The sequence below is a fragment of the Aquarana catesbeiana genome, linkage group LG12 (genome assembly GCF_042186555.1).
Source record: "Aquarana catesbeiana isolate 2022-GZ linkage group LG12, ASM4218655v1, whole genome shotgun sequence".
Lineage (NCBI taxonomy): Eukaryota > Metazoa > Chordata > Amphibia > Anura > Ranidae > Aquarana > Aquarana catesbeiana.
In genome coordinates this window covers 107,853,424-107,875,757 of record NC_133335.1, presented here as the reverse complement: position 1 = coordinate 107,875,757, position 22,334 = coordinate 107,853,424, and the positions used below count along the sequence as shown (strand labels likewise).

The 22,334-nt window shown below is 42.7% G+C and overlaps 1 protein-coding gene across 3 annotated transcripts in view; it reads right to left on the bottom strand.

Annotated features, from left to right (window-relative positions):
- Positions 1 to 22,334, bottom strand: part of MRPL45 (mitochondrial ribosomal protein L45) — a 216,766-nt gene that overhangs the window by 161,265 nt on the left and 33,167 nt on the right. For all 3 annotated transcript variants that reach the window (XM_073608271.1, XM_073608270.1, XM_073608269.1), the window contains 2 exons: positions 22,022 to 22,223; positions 16,902 to 17,019 (listed from right to left, as the gene is read on the bottom strand). In XM_073608271.1, coding sequence (XP_073464372.1) covers positions 16,902 to 17,019; positions 22,022 to 22,223 — 320 coding nt within the window. The remainder of the gene's footprint in view (positions 1 to 16,901; positions 17,020 to 22,021; positions 22,224 to 22,334) is intronic.

Sequence of the window (22,334 nt, the reverse complement as noted above, 5' to 3'; positions counted from 1 at the left end):
ACCCTTTCCCCCCTGACTTGAATCTTACTTATTTGATTCCCACCCCAGATTTAGCTGCACTCCTCCTATTACAATATTTGGATTGGGCGATCTCTTAGTAGAGGCCTTCTGTAACTCCTGTACAGCTAAATCCTTCCCCAGACCAGTTAACCCCCCCCTCCCCCCTCTTCCCCTCTTCCCCTCTTCCCACCCCCCCCTTTTTTTTTTCTTCTTCTGGTTGAGGATGGACAGCCTGAAAATATATTCCATTAATGCGAAGGGCCTCAACATCCCGGAAAAATGACGTATGTTGATGGATGATTTAAAACGAGCTTGGGTTGACATAGCCCTAATTCAAGAAACTCATTTTAAAGAGGACCGTTTGCCGGTCCTCAAAAACAGATTCTTCCCCCTAGCATTTCATTCTACCAATAAAACTAAATCTAGAGGGACCTCCATTCTCCTATCCAACAAAATACACTGGACCCATCGTGATTCCAAGATAGATACTGAGGGACGATTTGTGTTTATTAAGGGTCTTATTGGAGATGTACAATTGACAATAGCGACCATATATGCCCCGAATGACGGCCAGGATATTTTTATGCAACGCACTCTCTAAACTGGCTGATTTTCAGGAAGGCCAGCTAATTCTGGGGAGTGATTGTAACGTTCCTTTAACACCTAATGTGGACACCTCCTCGGGATCATCCTCCATACCAATAAGGGCCCGTAAGCGAATCGGCAAAACTTTACACGAAACACAACTGATTGACGTGTGGCGTCTTCAGCACCCCAGTGAAAGAGATTACATGTTCTATTCCCCTACCCATAAATTATATACAAGGATAGACTATTTCCTTATACCCCACGGCCAGCTCCATGCTGTCAAAGACTCCACTATAGGCCAGAGGACATGGTCTGATCATGCTCCCAAAACCAGTGACCCCTCCCACAGGACACGCTTTTGGCGTTTAAACGAAAGCCTCTTACAGAAACCTGAAATTCTAGAGGAACTGAACAGAGAACTGAAATTTTATTTCCAGACTGACACAACAGCAGACTGCTCCCCAAGAGCAGTGTGGGAGGTACACAAGGTGGTTATCAGGGGTGTCTTTATAAAACATGGCGCACGTATAAAAAAAGAAACCGGAAAACAACTAGACTCACTTCTTGCCAAACTTCATATTACCGAGTCACAACACACATCTCCCCTGACCCCCTGGTGGAGGCTGACCTTTCCTCCCTTCGCAGCCAAATCAACGACCTCCTAGGATATAGAGCTAAAGCAGCACTGCAGAAATGTCAGCTCATAGCCTATGAATCAGGTGACAAGTGCGGGCGTATTCTCGCTAGAGCGGTCAAAGACATTAAGATGCAAACCTACATCCCACATATTAAAATGGAGACGGATACGAAGGTCAGCCTACCACACCATATAGCCAACACATTTAGGGAATATTATTAAACCTTGTACAATCTACCGGCCTCATCGGGAGCACAACCCCTGATGAAAGCCTATTTATCTTCTAGCCAGATCCCTACATTATCTTAAGAAAGTGTAGCTGAGTTAGAGACCCCGATAACGCCGGAAGAACTAGAATTAGCACTTAACTCGACTAAGCCAGGGAAAGCTCCTGAGCCTGATGGCCTTACCCTTCAATATTATAAAACATTACTATCATCCCTCAGCCCCCACATGATAACTTTCTTTAATGAAGTAGGAAAGACGGCAAACTTCTCGAGTGATACCATGCGGGCACATATCACGGTCATTCCCAAGGCTGGCAAGGATCCTTTAATTTGCAGCAGCTACAGGCCGATTTCACTGTTAAACACAGATCTTATGCTTTTTACCAAAATTTTTGCGACCCGACTAGCCCGCCATCTACAATCCTTGGTCCACTTGGACCAAGTGGGCTTTATCTCCACAAGGAAATCTAGAGACAGTACAACTAAAGTGCTGAATCTAATACATGTAGCCAACCAGACCCATACACCCTCAATCTTCCTAAATACAGATGCAGAAAAAGCGTTTGACAGGGTTCATTTGGAATATATGTTCACAGTCCTTCGACATATAGGGCTAGGAGAAACGCTGATTAGATGGATCGCCCAAATATATACTACCCCTATATAACCTTATTAAGATGTGCATTTTACCTAAATTCCTCTACTTATTACAGGCACTTCCAATTACGATCCCCACATCATTCTTCAAACAAGTACACAGTCAGTTTAATAGATTCATCTGGGCAAATAGTAAATCGAGACTATCCCGAACCCTACTTTCCTTCCCTAAGATTAATGGGGGTTTAGCTGTCCCGGATGTGAAGAAATACTACCAAGCTGTGCATCTAGGTAGAATTATAGACTGGTGCCGTCATCAAGATCTAAAACTGTGGACGCACCTGGAACAAGCCCAAGCACAGGTACCTTTGCAAGGAGCAGTCTGGTGCTATGAACACCTTACAACAGAAGTTAAGAGACACCCACTGATAGGAACGACGCTTCGGGTGGGGTCACAAACCTGTTTCGCGCAGTCACTATCCACACCTAATTCTCCGTTATTCCCCATTATAGGAAACCCTCAATTCCCTCCAGGACTAGACCCCCCAAGTTAAGAACGCATTAACATAAATTGCACGCAAGCACAACACTTCCTAATAAACGACTCTTGGCCCTCCATAGAGACACTAAGTAATAATACGGGCCCCTTTAAACTACTTTTCTGGTCTGCCGTTCAGGTAAGACATTTCTTTACGTCTATACCTAATCCGCGAGAGTTTACCAGACCCTTAACTAGTTTTGAAAACTACTGCTCTGAAAACGGGGCACTCCTGAGAATGCTGTCCACAATGTATAACCTCCTTATTGCCCGGTCAGATAACACACACCTGACCTTCCTGAAAAAGTGGGAGAGGGATTAGAATTGTACATTTAATTCGAACTAGACTCAACGTATTCTAACGTTTGCCCTAAAATCCTCTCTGTACGAAAGTACAAGAAACCAATTATAAGCTCCTAACAAGGTGGTATTTAACTCCTCAAGCCTTGCATACTTATTACCCGAACGCCTCACCACTTTGCTGGAGATGTCAGACAGAAAGGGGCACACTGTTGCATATATATTGGTCTTGTTCGAAGCTATCCTATTACTGGTCTACGGTCAGGACAATTATCCAGAAGTTCACGGAATACAATATCCCAGACGACCCAGCCTTCTTCCTCCTACACGTAAACACAATGTCCACAAAAAGATACAAAAAGTCTGTTATACACCACATGGTGAATGCTGCTAGATCCTGTATCCCACTCCAATGGAAAAGCCAAACCCCACCATCGGTGGCGTCTTGGATCCGGAGAGTAGAGGAAATTAGTAAAATGGAAGATCTGGTGCTCTCTGCGAGACACCAACAGGAAAAATATAATAAGCTGTGGGCACTTTGGCACCAGTTTATTTTTTCTTCGGAAGGTACCTCCCTTGGAACCTCTTGATGAGGCCAATGTTCCAGCGAACGCAGAAGCCAGGGCTGCCCTGAATCAACCAGAACCCTTTTATTACCCTTTCATCCATGTACCACATCCCCCCCCCTTCTTTCTTCCCTTTTCCCTCTGACACCCCCCTTCTTATCCCTTATTGGTTCCTCTGTCTCCTCTGGAAGCCCTCTAGCCTCGGGCAATCCGGTTTGGCCTGGGTGGATGGGGGTGAGCGAGGAATGGAGGTGGGAGGTAGAGGATAACTGAGGCTTTTATGTACCTGCTGCATCCTATTAGAGGATTTCTGTTCCAGAGGGCTTCGGCCTCTCAATAAGTAGTCACGAAATATTTGCCACCTGACGCATCCATGTGATGAAGTAAATGTGTGGCGTTTTTTTTTTTTTTCCCCTCTTCCCCCTCCCTCCCCTGATGTTTCTAACATATGTATGTACTACTGTATTGCCTAAACCCATGTTAGGCATTTCTAAAATAAATAAAATTTATATTTTAAAAAAACAAAAGCTGCTGGAAATAAACCTCTAACAGGAGAGGAGGATTGATATGTGATTGTGTCTGCATCTACAGCTGAGGGATAAGGATCTCCCCATCACTCGGCCTTAGTCATAGATGTAGGCACGGTCGCATGTCGTTTTTTTTTCTCCTGTTGGTAGTTCTTTTCCAGCAGTTTTTGTTTTGAGTCCAATAGACAGCTTTTTGCTACAGTATCCAGGCCTTGATGAAGGGGGATTTTGGCCCCTGAAACTCGTTGGATGTCTTGCCTTCCTGTTACATGTGATAATACCAATAAAGTATCTGGGACTCCTGGAGGAAAAAAAACAAAAACAAAAAACAAAAAACAAAAAACAAAAAAAAAAAAAACACACGAATGCACTGGTGAGCTCAGCAACACCAAAAGACATTGAAGACCACGGAAAACAGCTTTGGTAGATGACCGAAGAATTCTTTCCCTGGTGAAGAAAACACCCTTCACAACAGTTGGCCAGATCAAGAACACTCTCCAGGAGGTAGGTGTATGTGTGTCAAAGTCAACAATCAAGAGAAGACTTCACCAGAGTGAATATAGAGGGTTCACCACAAGATGTAAACCATTGATGAGCCTCAAAAACAGGAAGGCCAGATTAGAGTTTGGCAAACAAAATCTAAAGAAGCCTTCACAGTTCTGGAACATCAACAGATGAGACCAAGATCAGCTTGTACCAGAGTGATGGGAAGAGAAGAGTATGGAGAAGATACCCCTTTCCCTGATAGGCAGACTATGCCTTATAAAAATGAAAAATTTTACCGGTAATCCTGTATTTTCTCAGACACGCCCCGGTTTGGATACCAAAGGCTTACTTCAAGCGCATAGATAGTCTGATAGTCTCATTTTTGTGGACACCTAAGCTTCCCCGGGTGGGCCTCAAAGTTCTACAGGAGCCTAGTGCACAGGGAGGACTAGCGTTACCAGACTGGCATAAGTACTATCTGGCGGGACAAATGGTTTTTGCCCGCAGATGGCTACTGTCAGACGATGGGGACGCAGCTACGGTTTTGGAGGCGGCTCATCTCGGTTCATATGAAAGCCTACGACTGGCCCTATTTAGGGGTATTAAAACAGACTTACATCTCACAGAGACAATGATAGCCACAATTAAAGCCTGGGGATTGGCAGTAAAATTAGCATCTCCTAGCTACCTAGGTTTCTCCCCGTCCTCACCATTATGGATGAATCCTTTACTTCCGCAGTTTTATAGTCTCCCGGACCCAATGATATGGGCAGTAAAGGGTATTAAAACACTAAAAGGACATCACATCTTTTGGTGAACTTCTGACTTTTTCACAGCTCAAGACCAGACATGATTTACCAAACTCATACCTCTTTCGTTTCTTTCAAATTAGGCACGCATTCCAAAAACAATTTGGGGAGTTGAGGGTGGAGTCCCTTCCTTCGGCTCTAGAATCTCTGTTAACAGACGAGGAACTGCCTAAAGTTCTCTCAGTAACATACAAGGAATTTTTTAAAACTACCCCTAAGGCGGTTCTCAAATGTAGAACTGGGAGCCCAAGGTTCCGGAGCTACAGGGGGAGGACTGGGATGATCTATGGACACAACCTTTTAATTACTTAGTGGCAGCAAGAGATAGACTAATTCAATTTAAGTTTCTACATAGAAGCTATTATACCCCGGCTAGACTTGCAAAAATGTATGGTGGAGATACAGCAAAGTGCTGGAGATGTTCTTTCTCTCCAGCCAATGTGGAACACATATTTTGGTCATGCCCACTTATTCAAATATATTGGAAGGAAATCACGCAGTGCATCTCAGACCTGATCTCAGTTCCCATCCCAGTGACAATGAGGGTTTGCTTGTTAGGGCTAGTAGAGGACCTGGTTCCAACCAGGGCCCTAAGAACACTGATAACCATTCTCTTATTCTATGGGAAAAAAGCGATCCTCCTTAAGTGGAAGAACAAGAATGCTCCAGAGGGTAGGTTTTGGAAACAGTTAGTTAACAATATGCTTCCGTTTTACAAGACAACATATAGAGCAAGGGGTTGTGAGAAAAAATTCGACAAAATATGGAAGGTATGGTGGGAATCTAACACTACGGTGGGATAGAGATTTATTCCATGGTGTATACAATTGAATGGTATGAAACTCAAATGATAAATATGAAGACTCAGAGTACTATACGTACACGAGGGGTTGGAAAACTGAATCAAAGGAAACAGATTAGTAGGCGGAAGCTACTGTGATACCGCAAATGTACAAATGTGAAGTATAAGACTAAACCACTATCTTGCTAAAGAATTGTCCCTGAGCTGTGACAAGTTTCTGGGAGGGGGGGGGGTGAAGGGGAAGGGGGTATGGGGTAGGCTTAGACTGTATCTGGTAGGGTTTAGTTATAAGGCCCTGCGAGGCCAAGTTTCACTGGGAAGGTGTCACGTTGACGCACCCAGTTGTACACTACTCTATTGCAAAACTCAATAAAAAGAAATTAAAAAAAAAAAAAAAAAAAAAAGGAGTATGGAGAAGGAAAGGAACTGCTCATGATCCAAAGCATACCACCTCATCAGTGAAGCATGGTGGTGGTAGTGTCATGGCGTAGGCATGTATGGCTGCCAATGGAACTGGTTCTCTTGTATTTATTGATGATGTGACTGTGACTGATGTGATGTGACTGTGACAAAATCAGCAGGATGAATTCTGAAGCGTTTCGGGCAATATTATCTGCTCATATTCAGAAAAATGCTTCAGAACTCATTGGACGGCGCTTCACAGTGCAGATGGACAATGACCCAAAGCATACTGCAAAAGCAACCAAAGAATTTTTTAAAGGGAAAGAAGTGGAATGTTATGCAATGGGCAAGTTAATCACCTGACCTGAATCCGATTGAGCATGCATTTCACTTGCTGAAGACAAAACTGCCCCAAGAACAAGCAGGAACTAAAGATAGTTGCAGTAGAGGCCTGGCAGAGCATCACCAGGGATGAAACCCAGCGTCTGGTGATGTCTATGCATTCCAGACTTCAGGCCGTAACTGACTGCAAAGGATTTGCAACCAAGTAATAAAAAGTGAAAGTTTGATGGATGATTGTTAATCTGTCCCATTACTTTAGGTCCCTTAAAAAGTGGGAGGCACATATACAAACTTTTGTAATTCCTACACCGTTCACCTGATTTGGATGTAAATACTCTCAAATTAAAGCTGAAAGTCTGCAGTTAAAGCACATTGTTTCATTTCAAATCCATTGTGGTGGTATATAGAGCCAAAAAGATCAGAATTGTGTCGATGTCCCAATATTTATGGACCTGACTGTAGATTTTTTAACAAATTGCCTTTGTTTTTATACTTTACATATTAACTAAATTATACACCACACTTTAAGGTTATTATCCGATGAATCAACAATATTCGGCCAACTAATCGATTAATTGTGAATAAAGTCCCATTATATGAATCCGTGACTTGACCTAATCTTCAGTGACTAAATTCCAGCAATAAACTTGATAAGTCTAAAAGCTTACCAGAAAGTGAAAAAAATACACCATGACAAACAACCGATGTGTCTGAAAACAATTCATCACATACGTGCACCTCCAACAATTTATGCACTCACCAGATAGTCAATGGTAATAAGCCTAATGCCGTGTACACACGGTTGGACTTTTCAGCAACAAAAGTCTGATGGCCTGTCCGACAGACTTTCGACGGACTTTTGGCTGCTTCGATGGACTTTCTAACGAACGGACTTGCCTACAAACGATCACACAAAAGTCCGACGGATTCATACGTGATGACGTACACCGGACTAAAATAAGGAAGTTGACAGCTAGTAGCCAATAGCTGCCCTAGCATCGGTTTTTGTCCGTCGGACTAGCATACAGACAAACGGATTTCTGGGTCCGGCGGAGTTACGACGTAAAGATTTGAAGCATGTTCCAAATCTAAAGTCTGTCAGATTTGCGACTGGAAAAGCCCGCTGAAGGTCTGATGAAGCCCACACACAATCAGATTGTCCATCGGACCAGTCTGGTCGAAAAGTCCGACCGTGTGTATGCTGCATTAGGTTGTTATTCTGAAGCAGAGAGATATCACATCCCGGTGTAATGGTAGAATGGTGGTCCACAATAGGATTAGGTACCGTGTCCTGGAGACGTGTCACTGCTCTTCCAGCACCGCTGTGTGCAGGTGGCCTGAACTGCCTCATCTGGAATTATTCACTGAAGATTTGGTCAAGTCACAGATACATACAATGGAACTTTATTCACTTCATATGACTGTTTTATATTGATTCATTTTCACAGGAAGTTATTATAAAAGAAAGAGCAATCACTAATGTAAAAAGCAAACCTGAAAATCAAACTGGAGTTCTTACATACACAAACATAATAAGGTAGCTAAACACAGTGATTTCACCTCACCCATAAATTGACTACACTTTTAATGCATACCAACGTCCCACAAATTAGAAAATCAAAGTCCAACATTTCATCATGACACAGACCACTAGTGAGAAGAAGCTATGACCACTCAAATAATCTTAATCCGTATAACACCAAATGAAGAAAAGTGCACTCCACCGTGTGATAATCCCAATATGCTCACCCCCACTTCTGACTCCTATAATAAATAAGGTCGCACAGCGCTTTAACGCCAAAATGCCCAAAATCACTCACTCGGATCCTTCTTATTTGCTTTCATATGCAGTTCAAATGTGGCATAACATGTATAATATATTTAAAATAAATAAATAAATAAAAAGGGGGGGGGGGACTAATAATGCTCACTGTATTTATTAAGAAATACAATTAAAAACACTCAAAAGGCTAAAATTAAGATAGCATCTGTGCATAATCTGCATGTACCGGTCTCTCCCCGCTCAGCAGTCCAGAAATCAGCAATCCAAAGAACCCCCAGGTCCTTTTCCATCCTTGATTCCCCCAGAGGTTCTCCCCCTAGCGAGTAAATTGCATTCATATTTTTGCCACCCAAATGCATTATTTTACATTTTTCTACATTAAACCTAATTTGCCATGTAGTTGCCCAGCCCATTAATTTGTCAAGATCTTCTTGCAAGGTTTCCACATCCTGCAGAGAAGTTATTGCCCCGCTTAGCTTTGTCCACAAATTAAGAGATTGAACTGTTTACCCCCATTCTCCAGGTCGTTTATAAACAAATTAAATAGGATTGGTCCCCACACTGAACCCTGGGGTACCCCACTACCCACCTCTGACCATTCCGAGTACTCCCCATTTATCACCACCCTCTGAACTCGCCCTTGTAGCCAGTTTTCAATCCATGTACTCACCCTATGGTCCACGCCAATGGACCTTACTTTGTACAGTAAACGTTTATGGGGAACTGTGTCAAATGCTTTTGCAAAATCTAGATACACCACATCTACGGGCCTTCCTTTATCTAGGTGGCAGCTCACCTCCTCATAGAAGGTTAATAGATTGGTTTGGCAAGAACGATTCTTCATGAATCCATGCTGATTACTGCTAATGATACCGTTTATATTACTAAAATCCTGTATAAAGTCCCTTATCATCCCCTCCAAGAGCTTGCATACTATTGATGTTAGGCTAACTGGTCTGTAATTCCTAGGGATGTATTTTGGTTCTTTTGTAATTATCGGTGCTGTTCTCCAATCAGCTGGTACCATTCCAGTCAGTAGACTCTCAGAAAAAATTAGGAACAATGCTCTGGCAATTACGTGACTGAATTCCCCAAGTACCCTTGGGTGCAAGCCATCTGGTCCCGGTTAAAGAGGAAGTAAACCCATCCATAAAACAGTTTAATTTCCGGCACATGCCGGAAATGTAGCACTCCCATTTGTTGCTCTCTCAACCAAACTTTCAAACCATCCAAAGGCTGGTGTCATAACTGATCACATGTGCAGCATCATGGCAGTTGTAGATTAAACAGAGGCAAAGATAGTAGCTTCCTTGGCCGAAAACGATAGGAGGGTCTACTTACACTTTAATGTTACGTTTCTCAAGTCTATTTCTAATTCTGTCCTCTGTTAGCCATGAGGGTGCTTCCTGTGATGTGTCATGAGGATAAACACTGCAGTTTTGGTTACTGAGGCCCCCCGATTCCTTTGTAAAGACTGAGGAGAAGAATAAATTCAATACCTTCGCCATCTCCCCGTCCTTTGTAACCAGATATCCTTCCTCATTCTTTATAGGGCCAATATGGTCTGTCCTCCCTTTTTTACGGTTTATGTTTAAAGAATTTCTTAGGATTTTTTTTGCTCTCCTCCGCTATATGTCTTTGTGTTCTATCTTAGCCGCCCTAATTGCACCCTTACATTTCTTGTTGCATTCTTCATAAAGTCTGAATGCTGATGATGATCCCTCACCCTTGTATTTTTTGAAGGCCTTCTCCTTTGCTTTTATATGCATTTTTACATTGGAGTTAAGCCATCCAGCAATTTTGTTCTCTCTTTTAAATTTATTTCCCAATGGGATGCACTGGCTAATGCCCTTATTTAATATGCTCTTAAAGCAAACCCATCTCTCCTCCGTGTTCTTTGTTCCTAAGATTTTATCCCAAAATGTTCCCTAATGCCGCGTACACACGACCGGCCTTTCCGGCAGAAAAGGTCAGACGGAATCATTCTGGATATTACGATCGTGTGGGGGCTTCATTGGACTTTTTTCTTCAAAAATTCCGATGGACCTAGAAATAGAACATGTTTCAAATCTGTCCAATGGAATCAATTTCTATCGGGAAAACCGTTCGTCTGTATGCTGGTCCGACGGACCAAATACGTCGCAAGGGCAGCTATTGGCTACTGGCTATTGAACCTCCTTTTCTAGTCCCGTCGTACGTCATCACGTTCAAAACGAACGGACTTTGAACTGTTCATGTGTGGGCAAGTCCGTTCAGTCGGAAGTCTGTTGGAACTCCATTGGACCTTTTCTGCCGGAAAGTCCGGTCGGGTGTACGTGGCATAAGGCATACCTGAATCTGCCTAGAAGTGCGGCCCAGCACAGGAACTACAGCCTATACACCACTCCCTCTGTGGTGCAAGTTATAAAATCATGTGCGTTATATTTTTTATCAGTGACAGAAGACGCAAATTCCTTCTTCCTCCTCATATTAACTTTAGAGGTCCTATAAACCCTACATTTGCCACAAGAATAAAACTGACAAAAATCAAAACAAGCTGATATAAAAGGATTTTATAGGACATTTCTTTAAACCAGCGATCAGATAGAAAGGGTGGGCCCTATCCTGGAAAAGGCCTTTAAGCCCTTTGCTTTGACCACTGAACAGAACTAGAAAGTGGCTGCGTCTTCTTATACCTTTTGTAAATTCAAGATACCCTTTTAATTTAAGACATCTTTTAACATAAAGAAAACAGAATAGTCTCGGGAACTGCAGGAGGGTCCAGCTTAAAGCGGATCTTCTGTCACTTTTTTTTAACTTTCCATCTATTAAATCTTCTGCCCTTGTTGTTTTAACTTGATAGTAAAACATTTTTTTTCCTGCCAGTAAATACCTTATACAGCCCACTTCCTATTTGGCTGGTAAAAAGCCTAGGCTTATGAAATAATGCACAGCTCTCACTCTCGTGAGAGTTTGCCAGGGAGGGGGGGGAAGAGTCATAAGAGGGCCAATGAGAGCTGCAGAGCTGGAGGTGTGCCTCTGTACATCCAGGAAGTGAACAGGCAGCAGCTTCAGCTGCCCACAGTTAAAATGGTTGCAGCCAAACTCAGTGGAGGGAGATTTCTGCAGCATTTTTGGCAAGTACAGAATCACGGTATATACACAACATAATATGCAAAGTCCCCACACAAAGTCACTTGCTTCCTCTATGCGCCATGAACTCCTTGGCCTTACAGGGGTGAATTGGTTACTGTTCTACGATCTTAAGCTGAAACTTGTGAAGATATATAGAGAGCCTTCTGTGAGTTTTCAGATAAACAGGGGTCCACAACTTAGGACATATATACCTCTTATTTCCTCCTCCTCCAGAATAAACATATCACATCCAGATAAATAGCTAGGGAAATTCAATCTGGTTATAAATTATATTATCTGTCCCCACAATCCTTGACTTTGGGAAGAGGCAATCCTCCACAGACTCATTTCTTCAGGCCTTGTTCCTACTACTGTCAACGCTGCCTGTGGAGGTCAGCAAAACCCTTGTAGTTCTTATTTCAGAAGAGGAATTTCACATGACTGTCTTATCAACCAAATCGGGTAAAGCCCCTGGAGCTGATGGCCTATCAATACCATACTATAAAACTTATAAAGACCGCCTCACGCCCTATTACCTTCACGTTTAACACCATTGTGGATGGAACCTCAATTCCAACAGATTCCCTCAGGGCACACATACAATGGCTAATTGGGCCCAATTTGGACATTTTCACTTAGGGATGTACTCACTTTTTTGCCAGCGGTTTAGACATTAATGGCTGTGTGTTGAGATATTTTGAGGGGACAGCAAATTTACACTGTTATACAAGCTGTACACTCACTACTTTACATTGTAGCAAACTGTCATTTCTTCAGTGTTCTCACATGAAAAGATATAATAAAATATTTACAAAAATGTGAAGGCTGTACTCACTTTTGTGAGATACTGTATATATACACACACACACACACACATATACACAGTATCTCACAAAAGTGAGTACACCCCTCACATTTTTGTAAATATTTTATTGTATCTTTTCATGTTACAACACTGAAGAAATGACAGTTTGCTACAATGTAAAGTAGTGAGTGTACAGCTTGTATAACAGTGTAAATTTGCTGTCCCCTCAAAATAACTCAACACGCAGCCATTAATGTCTAAACCGCTGGCAACAAAAGTGAGTACACCCCTAAGTGAAAATGTACAAATTGGGCCTGATTAGCCATTTTCCCTCCCCGATATCATGTTACTGTTACAAGGTCTCAGGTGTGAATGGGGAGCAGATGTGTTAAATTTGGTGTTAATCGCTCTCACTCTCTCATACTGGTCCACAGGGAGTTCAACATGGCACCTCATGGCAAAGAACTCTGAGGATCTGAAAAAAAGAATTGTTGCTCTGCATAAAGATGGCCTAGGCTATAAGAAGATTGCCAAACCCTGAAACTGAGCTTCAGCACAGTGGCCAAGAACATACAGCATTTTAATGGGATAGGTTCCACTCAGAACAGGCCTCGCCATGGTCACCAAAGAAATTTAGTGCACATGCTCAGCATCATATCCAGAGGTTGTCTTTGGGAATTGTGAGTGCTGCCAGCATTGCTGCAGAGGTTGAAGGTGTGGGGATCAGCCTGTCAGTGCTCAGATCATACGCCGCACACTACATCAAATTGGTCTGCATGGCTGTCGTCCCAGAAGGAAGCCTCTTCTAAAAGATGATACACAAGAAAGCCTGCAAACAGTTTGCTGAAGACAAGCAGACTAAGGACATGGATGACTGGAACCATGTCCTGTGGTCTGATGAGAACAAGATAAACTTATTTGGTTCAGATGGTGTGAAGCGTGTGTGGCGGCAATCAGGTGAGGAATACAAAGACAAGTGTGTCTTGCCTACAGTCAAGCATGGTGGTGGAAGTGTCATGGTCTGGGGCTGCATGAGTGCTGCCGGCATTGGGGAGCTACAGTTCATTGAAGGAACCATGAATGCCAACATGTACTGTGACATACTGAAGCAGAGAATGATCCCCTCCCTTCAGAGACTGTTCCTCAGGGCATTATTCCAACATGATAATGACCCCAAAACACCTCCAAGACGACCACTGCCTTGCTAAAGAAGCTGTGGGTAAAGGTAATGGACTGCCAAGCATGTCTCCAGACCTAAACCCTATTAAGCATCTGTGGGGCATCCTCAAACGGAAGGTGGAGGAGTGCAAGGTCTCTAACATCCACCAGCTCCGTTACGTCATCATGAAGGAGTGGAAGAGGACTCCAGTGGTCACCTGTGAAGCTCTGGTGAACTTCATGCCCAAGAGGGTTAAGGCAGTGCTGGAAAATAATGGTGGCCACACAAAATATTGACACTTTGGGCCCAATTTGGACATTTTCACTTAGGGGTGTACTCACTTTTGTTGCAAGCGGTTTAAACATTAATGGCTGTGTGTTGAGTTATTTTGAGGGGACAGCAAATTTACACTGTTATACAAGCTGTACAATCAGCAAATGTAGCAAAGTGTCATTTCTTCAGTGTTACATGAAAAGATAGAACAAAATATTTACAAAAATGTGAGGGGTGTACTCACTTTTGTGAGATACTAACAAAATGTAAAAAATATATATATATATATATATATATATATATTATATATATATATTCTCTATCTCTATATCTCTACTATCCATACACACACACATATACACACACATACCGCCCCTTGTATAGGTATCGCTCCCCTTTAACTTACCAAGCAGAGCTAAAAACACTTTGGCTAACTTTTTGAATTGTCTGTAAAAATTTGGTTCAGTCAGGAGAAAAAAAAAAAAAAAAAGACTTGGTCAGTCAATTTCATTTCAGGTGGCTGGCCCTCTATAATAGGTCTTGATTAGGCATCTGCTGCTCTCAGACCTCCCCCCCCAAGCGTATTCCCTCTCTTCTCCATTCCTTAGTTTTTCTTTTTCCTCTTTCCCCGACTCTTGTTTCAATCCATTTTAAAAATTTGAAGGCATCAGGAAACAAGCTCTGGTTGACAGCAGGTCTTGAAGGTCTAATGCACATATTTGGTTGCAAGCCTTTTTATTAATTGATTTCCTTGCATTGTTCTCTGCACATACAAGAGTATCATAAAAGTCAGCGACCTCTTGTAACAACCGATTGGGTTTATTTATGATTATTTCACTCAGCTGCATCTGAAGTGTCCTGATCCTAGTTTAGTTTGTTGACCTCTGCCTTTAAAAAGGGGGGGGGGGGGGGACGACACACCATCTTGCAAAAATAATCAAGCATGGCTCTTTACAGGGTAAATTGGCATACGCCAATCCTCTTAGCTGAGGTAATTGCCAGCAGGAACGACTTTTAGCATAAGATGCTTAGGGCCACAGTCGCCAATGTGTTCAAGTTGTTCCTTGGTGTAGGCATGCAGTACTATAGACAGATCCCAAGGAGTCATAGTCCTAACCATTCTAGGCATGCAACACTCCATGGTTACTAGGAATCTCTTAACTAAGCAGTCCTCTGCAGGTCTAGTTTCTGAATAATCACCTTCTAACTAAGGAGAAGGTATTTATCACTCTTTCAGGCCATCAAGTGGAAGAAGATTTGAGGGCGTGGGTGCAATACCAGACCCAGATATAGAAGATCTGGTTGGACTGGTAGAGAAAAAAAAAAAAATTTTGACAGAAACGCGAGTCTTAAATAACCAACTTCTTTTCGGCCACCATGGAGCTATCAAAATTACCTGTACCCTGTCCCAAATGATTTTCCTGACCACCAAGGACAGCAAGCAAATGGGGGAAAACGCATACCTCAGTCTGAACCCCCAATGGTAAGAAACGGGGTCTGTTCCCAGTGCTAAGACAAAGAAAGAAGGGTGACAGACCATGTTCTCTTCCTGTTGGTGTATGCCATACCATTGTCTGGAAAAATCAAACGTCTTTATCTGCAACAGTTTCTTTGAAAGCAAGCAAAACCTTTTCTACAGCTATAAGCTCTCTGTAATTGAGGATCGCACCATCAAATCTGACTCCCAGACTCCTTGCACTTGCAGGCTGTCTGAATGAGCCACACATCTATGAACTAGCATCCATATTTATCTTGCATGGAGAAGACTGCACCCAAGTCCGAACCTGCCAGAGATTTCTCCTGTCCTGCGTCCTGTCACATCTAGCTTACAGTTCCAGCCACCTCAGCAGAAAACTCTGGAGCCTTCTATAAATGTATCAGAGCCCAAATTACTCCCAGCATTTCTGCAGTCTGTATTGTGTCTATTCTGCCCATATTACAAACTAGAATGGTATCAAATCTGACTTGTCACAATTCATTCTCCAGCCTAACTGGAAGGTGTGAAGAGCCCTCTGAAGGTCTGGAGGTCAATTTATCCATATCCTTGGAGATAAGAAAATCATCTACATTAGGAATAATCTTCTGTGGATGAAAAAAAAAAAAAAAAAAAAGTCAGGAGTTCTGACAGAATCTTTGTAAAGATATGAGGAGCAGTTGAGGGATCGAAGAGAAGAGCCCTGAACTGCCAATGCTGCAAGCCCTCCTTGATCTGAATAGCAAATTTTGTAAACAGAAGGGTAAGCATCCTGGGCAGCGATAATACAGAGGCCCCTGAAAGAGAAGTTTCCATACAGAATAAATACTTTCCATCCAGAACCACTAGTAAAGAACAAACTTGTTTAGCCTCTTTAGGTTTCTAATCATTTTGTTCTTACCAGGTTTCAGAATTAGAAATCCATGGGGATAGAACACTTGAAAACAGCTGGTTCTATAGGATCGGCAAAATTATATGCTCTTCCTTCAGATGTGTAACAAGGTATTTAGTGCTCAGGTCTCACGGCAGATTTGTAATGAAAAACCTAGGGGTGGGGGACCTGCAAACTCAACTGTAGTCCTCTTATAATATTACGAGCCGAACGGCTGTCTGTTAATCTTTCCACTTCTCCAAAAAGAGAGGCATTCCCTTTCCCCCGCCATCACTTGTTCTGTTTGGGGGGCCAGCATTGTTCTTTAGTTCTTGTGAAACTTGTGTGCTCTGGACATCCGGAAACAAATGAAACTGAGGACAAAAGTGTGGGAGGGGCTTAATTGCTTTCTGATTTGTGTTTCCTGAAGGCAGAGCCAATCATCTCTCAAATAGCTGTCCTATAAGAGGATTTTGGAAATAGAGAATGCTTAATGAGACATTTGTGTATACATACAAGACCATACGATGGAGAAAATTTAAAAAAAAAACAAAACAAAAAAACAAAAAACAAACACAAATCACTGAAGGGAAGAACATACGCCAAATGAGAGGCTGCTGTCTGCTTTAGCTGTTGCGTTCTCTGTTTCAAACCCTCCTTGGAAAGTGTTGACAGGCGGGCATCACCTTCTGGGGGTACATATGGGTCAAAAATCCCAGCTAGAAATAAATAGAATAGCATTAAGCGGGCATGCAGTCTGTGACTGGACAGTGAAAGAGAAACACAGCATTGCTGCTGTGGAAGAGTACATGTCAGTAGTCAAACAGTTTCAGGTATTTATGCTAGTTCATTAGAAAATCATTTTTTTAACAAAGGTGCTTTATTGTTGTCATATAGGTTGAATAAAAAAAAAAAAGCATATCCATAGGTACAGTACATATCACATGGAATACATTTGTGTACATACAGGTCCAGAAAATACAGTGAACAAGTACAACATGCAGCAACAGCTCGCATACAGGGTAGCATGTAGACTAGGTTAATACAATCCGCGTATATGTCCAGCAGTATACCTTTTACAGTTACCTATCTTAGGATGTGAGGTCCTCACCCGTACGCTAGTTAGGAGGTCCATAGGGCCTAAACTTTTTCATATTTCCACTTACAGCCTCTGTTCAAATATGTAATCCTATACATGGGTAGTACAGCTTTGATCAATGCCTTCCAGGAGGAGATAGAGGGGGGGGGGGGGGGTCTGGTAGGATCCATTTGAGGAGGATTTCTTTTTTGGCATAAAAGAATAGGTATGCAATTAGTAGTTTTAAATGGTGTGGTCTTTGCTCGTCATCGTGAACTCCCAGTAATGCTAACTCAGGTGACATTGGGAGTGCCAGTTGCAGTCTGGAGTTAACTTCCCTAAAGACCTTCGTCCAGTAAGTGGAAATGACAGGACAGTCCGAGAACATGTGGAAGAAGGTTCCTATATGTGTGTTTTACATCTGGGACACTCGGGGTCTTTGTCTGGGCACATCCTGTGAAGTCTTTGGGGCGTATAGTATATCCTATGCAAACATTTTACCTGTATTAGCTTATCTATAGAGGAGATAACTAATTTGAGGCCATACTCCAGGCAGCCCTCCCATCCCTCCCTGTCTAGCGAGGGTATGTCGCTGTGCCATGTTTCCCATAAATGTTCTATTTTGGAGGACTCATTGCCCAATAACGCACTATACAGAGTAGAAAGAGGCTTGGTTAGATCTCCTGGAGCCAATAGTTCCTCTATAGGATCAGCTTTGAGTGTGATCGGGCGGGGGAATTGGGCACTAGTGGCATGTTTAAGCTGTATCTGAATGCCATCCAGGTTGGTAAATTATATTTAACCTTCAGATCCGCAAACTGCAGTAGGGTACCCTGGGGCATGATGTGGTCCAGTGTCGTGATGCCAAACCTGGCCCACAACTGTGGATCTGGAATGGAACGAAGTAGTGACAGGGTGGGGTTACCCGACAAAGGCTGTGCTGGAGACCACTGATCCGGCCGCAAAAAAACGCCGCCGAGCAGTGGTCCACACCCGCCACGTCACCCTAGTTGGTCCCGGTGTCGTCTCATATGCCCCGGGACCCCTGTATGGGAAGCTGCGGAGCCCAGCGAGGGAGCCCAAGCAGTTTGCCTCCAGGCATACCGCCGCATTGGATCTGGCCCCTTGGTACCACCACTGGACTGTCACTAACACTGCCGCCCAGTAATAAACTTGAAAATTGGGTAGGGCTAACCCGCCCAGATGGGCAGGTAGCCAGAGCGTGGATCTGGCCAACCGCTGTATCGCCCCATTCCATATAAAGGAACCTATGCATTTGTTTATCTCTTTGAAGAAGCTGACTGGAATCCATATTGGGCAGTTTCTGAATAAATAATTAAATTTGGGTAGTATGATCATTTTTAGTAGGTTAAATGCAGCCTATTAAATTTAGTGGAAAATTTTACCATGTTGAGCACTTGGATCTAAGAGTCGACAAGACAGGCATCAGATTTTTCCCCAAGAAGTCTGAGTGATGCATTGTCACCTGGACCCCCAAATAACGAAATTCCTCAACCCAGCGGAGGCCGCCCCAAGGATGGCTCCTTCATCTAGGGGGAAAAGGATTGACTTGGCCCAGTTAATCCTTATACCCGAGTACCCTCCAAACGTGTCAAAAATACGTAGGGCAGCCAAGAGCGAGGGGCCCGCATCGTTAAGGTAAAGTAATGCGTCGTCCGCGTACAGGGACAGCCGCTCTTCCAGCTTACCCAGCTGCAAGCCCAGCACATCTGGAGCACTCCTGACCAAAATGGCCAGGGGCTCCAGGACCAAGACAAAGAGGCCGGGGGAGAGCGGGCAACCCTGTCTCGTGCCACGGAAAAGGGCGAATGGTTGTTAGTGCGAACCCGTGCCCTCGGCGCCCGATATAGGAGCTGGATACCATGTATAAATTTTGGACCGAAGCCAAATCGACGCAAGACCTCCCACAGATAGGTCCATTCAACAGAGTCGAATGCCTTTTCAGCATCTATTGAGGCGATTACCCTGGTGCCTTGATTATCATGTGTTATCGATGTGATAAGAAAGCCTTCTAATATTGATGTCAGTCCCCTTCCCAGGCATGAACCCTGTCTGATCAATATCCACCACATCCTCTATCACTTGAGAAAGCCTATTAGCAAGGATTTTTGCAAAAATCTTTGCATCCACGTTTAAGAGGGAGATAGGCCTATATGACGAGCAGTCTAGAGGATCCTTACCCGGCTTAGGGACTAGAATAGGGCTGAAACAACTAATCGATTAATTTCATAATTGATTAGTTGACAATTAATCGATTACTATTTTTTCATTAATCGGCTAGTAACATAATGGGGTTAAAAAAAAATAAAATGAGTCCTTTATAGTACAAAAAGAGCAAATAATTGCTAATGTAAATATTACTTTCACAGTTCTACAGAAAAAAAAAAAAAAAAATTAACCCCTTACAGTAGTGATTATCTGCTTTTTTTTGTACTATAAAGGCCTAATTTTAGTTTTTTTTAACCCTATGTTACTAAACGTCTTAGACCTGGTTCACATCTATGTGTTTTTTGCAGAAACACACTATAGTTCATTTACATGGTTTCCTACGGGACACGTTCACATCTATGCTTTTTTAGCCGCTGCGTATTTGGAAAGGGTCAAGGACTTTTAACGCAAAACAGCTTTTTTGGTTCAATATACTTCATTGGAGAAGCTGCAGAAAAGCATGTAATGCGTTTTTACAGCAATTTGTGTTTTTTAATCTGCCCAACAACAAATTGGCCAAAAAAAAAAATGCAAAACCGCAAATCGCAGCAAAATCACGTGCGCAAAAATCAAAACGCACAGCAAAAAGCACTGCAGAAACAGATCAAAAGCAAACTGCATAGGTGTGTACCGAGCCTTATGCTGGCCACACGGATCAATATAGTCAGTATATCTCCTCTAATAGTATGTACAGTATATCTCTTCTGTCTGTTATTCTCAGAGTGGATTCGATATTTTGCTCCCCAACCATATAGTTGGTTATTTATATTTACCACTGCATAGAGATATTTAAGAATAAATTGCCTTTTTTTTTTTAAAAACTTTACATATTAACTAAATTATACACCACGCTTTTTTCTAAGGTTATTAACCGATTAATCGAAACAATAATCGGCAAACTAATCAATTATGAAAATAATAGTTAGTTGCAGCCCTAGACTAGAACTATGACAGCCTCGTTCATTGAGTCTGACAAGGCCTCAAGAGAATCAATGTTGGAGAATAATGTCTAATTTGGGAGCCAGGAGCTCCGCAAAGCTAGAATAGAACTCAGAGGGCAACCCGTCTGCCCCCGGAGCCTTCCCACTCCGCAGACCTCCCATGGCCATTTGGACCTCTATTAGAAAATCATTAATTGTACTTTACATAGAACTTTTTTTTTTTTTTTTTTTAATAGATCTGTCAGTTCAGCTTTAGTACTGGGGAACATTTGTGACCAATGCCAAATTACTCAGGACAGTTCCAAGAATTCAGAATACTGCATATATAGCCAGAATTAGCTATGCCCAGGTTTATAAAAGTAGATAGATTTTTTTAGTACCACTATTTAAACCCCAACTCTGGGCAAAAACTCTCCTCCCCATCATCCCCCCTCTAACCCTTCCTGTCCTGTGCCCCCCTCCCTCATCTAGGTCCTTCACTGATGCAGTTTTCTCCTGCAAAGTGTGCTAATCCAGCACCGTAGATTAACCCACTCTGTTGAACAGCCAATGGGAAGTGCCCATGTCATGCAGACAGTGACAAAGGACACCCAGAAGGACCCCACAATGAAGTAACAGAGAAAGACCAAGCACTGGATGATCACAACTCAATGCTGAAGTTTAGGGGAAAATAAATTAATCAGCATCAGGACCCCCAGCAATGAAGTGTGTCCCATGTCACCCCCTGCATCGGTGATCTTCTGGTGCTGCGCCTGTGACAGGCGCTCATAAAAAGTGACGGCTATACCCATCTTGTGCTTCACTCATAGCACCCTTACCATAGTTTCCTAAGACATTGCTAAGGCACTCCCAGCCGGTACTGCTCACCCCCATAATCACAGGAGTAAGCTCTCAAACTGTCACATGTGTGATTCACCATCTCCTTCATCGCAGCATTGATAAGCTTAGAGCTATTTCTAGAGGAGAGACCCAGCGCATGCTAGTGGGGTTGAATCTTAGCAATGTGCTAGAAACAAGGCAAGCTAAGATGATGCAGCCTCCGGGGCTGGGCTTTAAGGAAATGCCTGGAGTTCATCTTGTACCCAAATGGTACCATATTTAATAGCAACAAGACCAGCCATGCAACTTCTAATACCTGTCCAATTCACAATTTTCTGTTACTAAAACCAGGAACATCAACCCAATACAATCTGTAGCCAAAGTAAGCCAACCCAGCACTGTCAACAACGGATAAGGACCTTGCATACAGCTGTGCACTACTTTGACGTGGAGGGGGTGGCCAATGAACATTAGGCCTGTACAGCACTGAGCAGTTTGTAGTAGTAAAAGTGTTGAAAAAAAGCGAGTTGAACTTTTACAGGCAGCAACATACATGAATCGCTTCTGTGCTCTGCAAAGAACTATCGTAGTTTGTCATTAATGAGTTAATATATTAGAATATACATCTCCTCAATATATCAAGGATTTCACTACCTGTGCAGGAAACATTAATCGGACGTTCCATGATTTCTTCTGGAACAATAATTCCAGCAGCCTTTGCTTTCTTTGCCATTTCCTCAGTAGTGTTATACTTGGCTCCCACTGATTTTGGAAGAGAGAATCTTTTCTTGGTCCTTACTGGATGAAGCAGGATTGGAACTATCAAACGGCTTGGGTTCAGCAGAGAAGCTAGACCCTAAAAGGAGAAAATTCTTATAAAAAGGTATCCCAACAAAAAGGTGTCACAGGATGATTAAAAGACTATCTATATTATGTACTTTATATTGATAATCAATGCATTGTCATA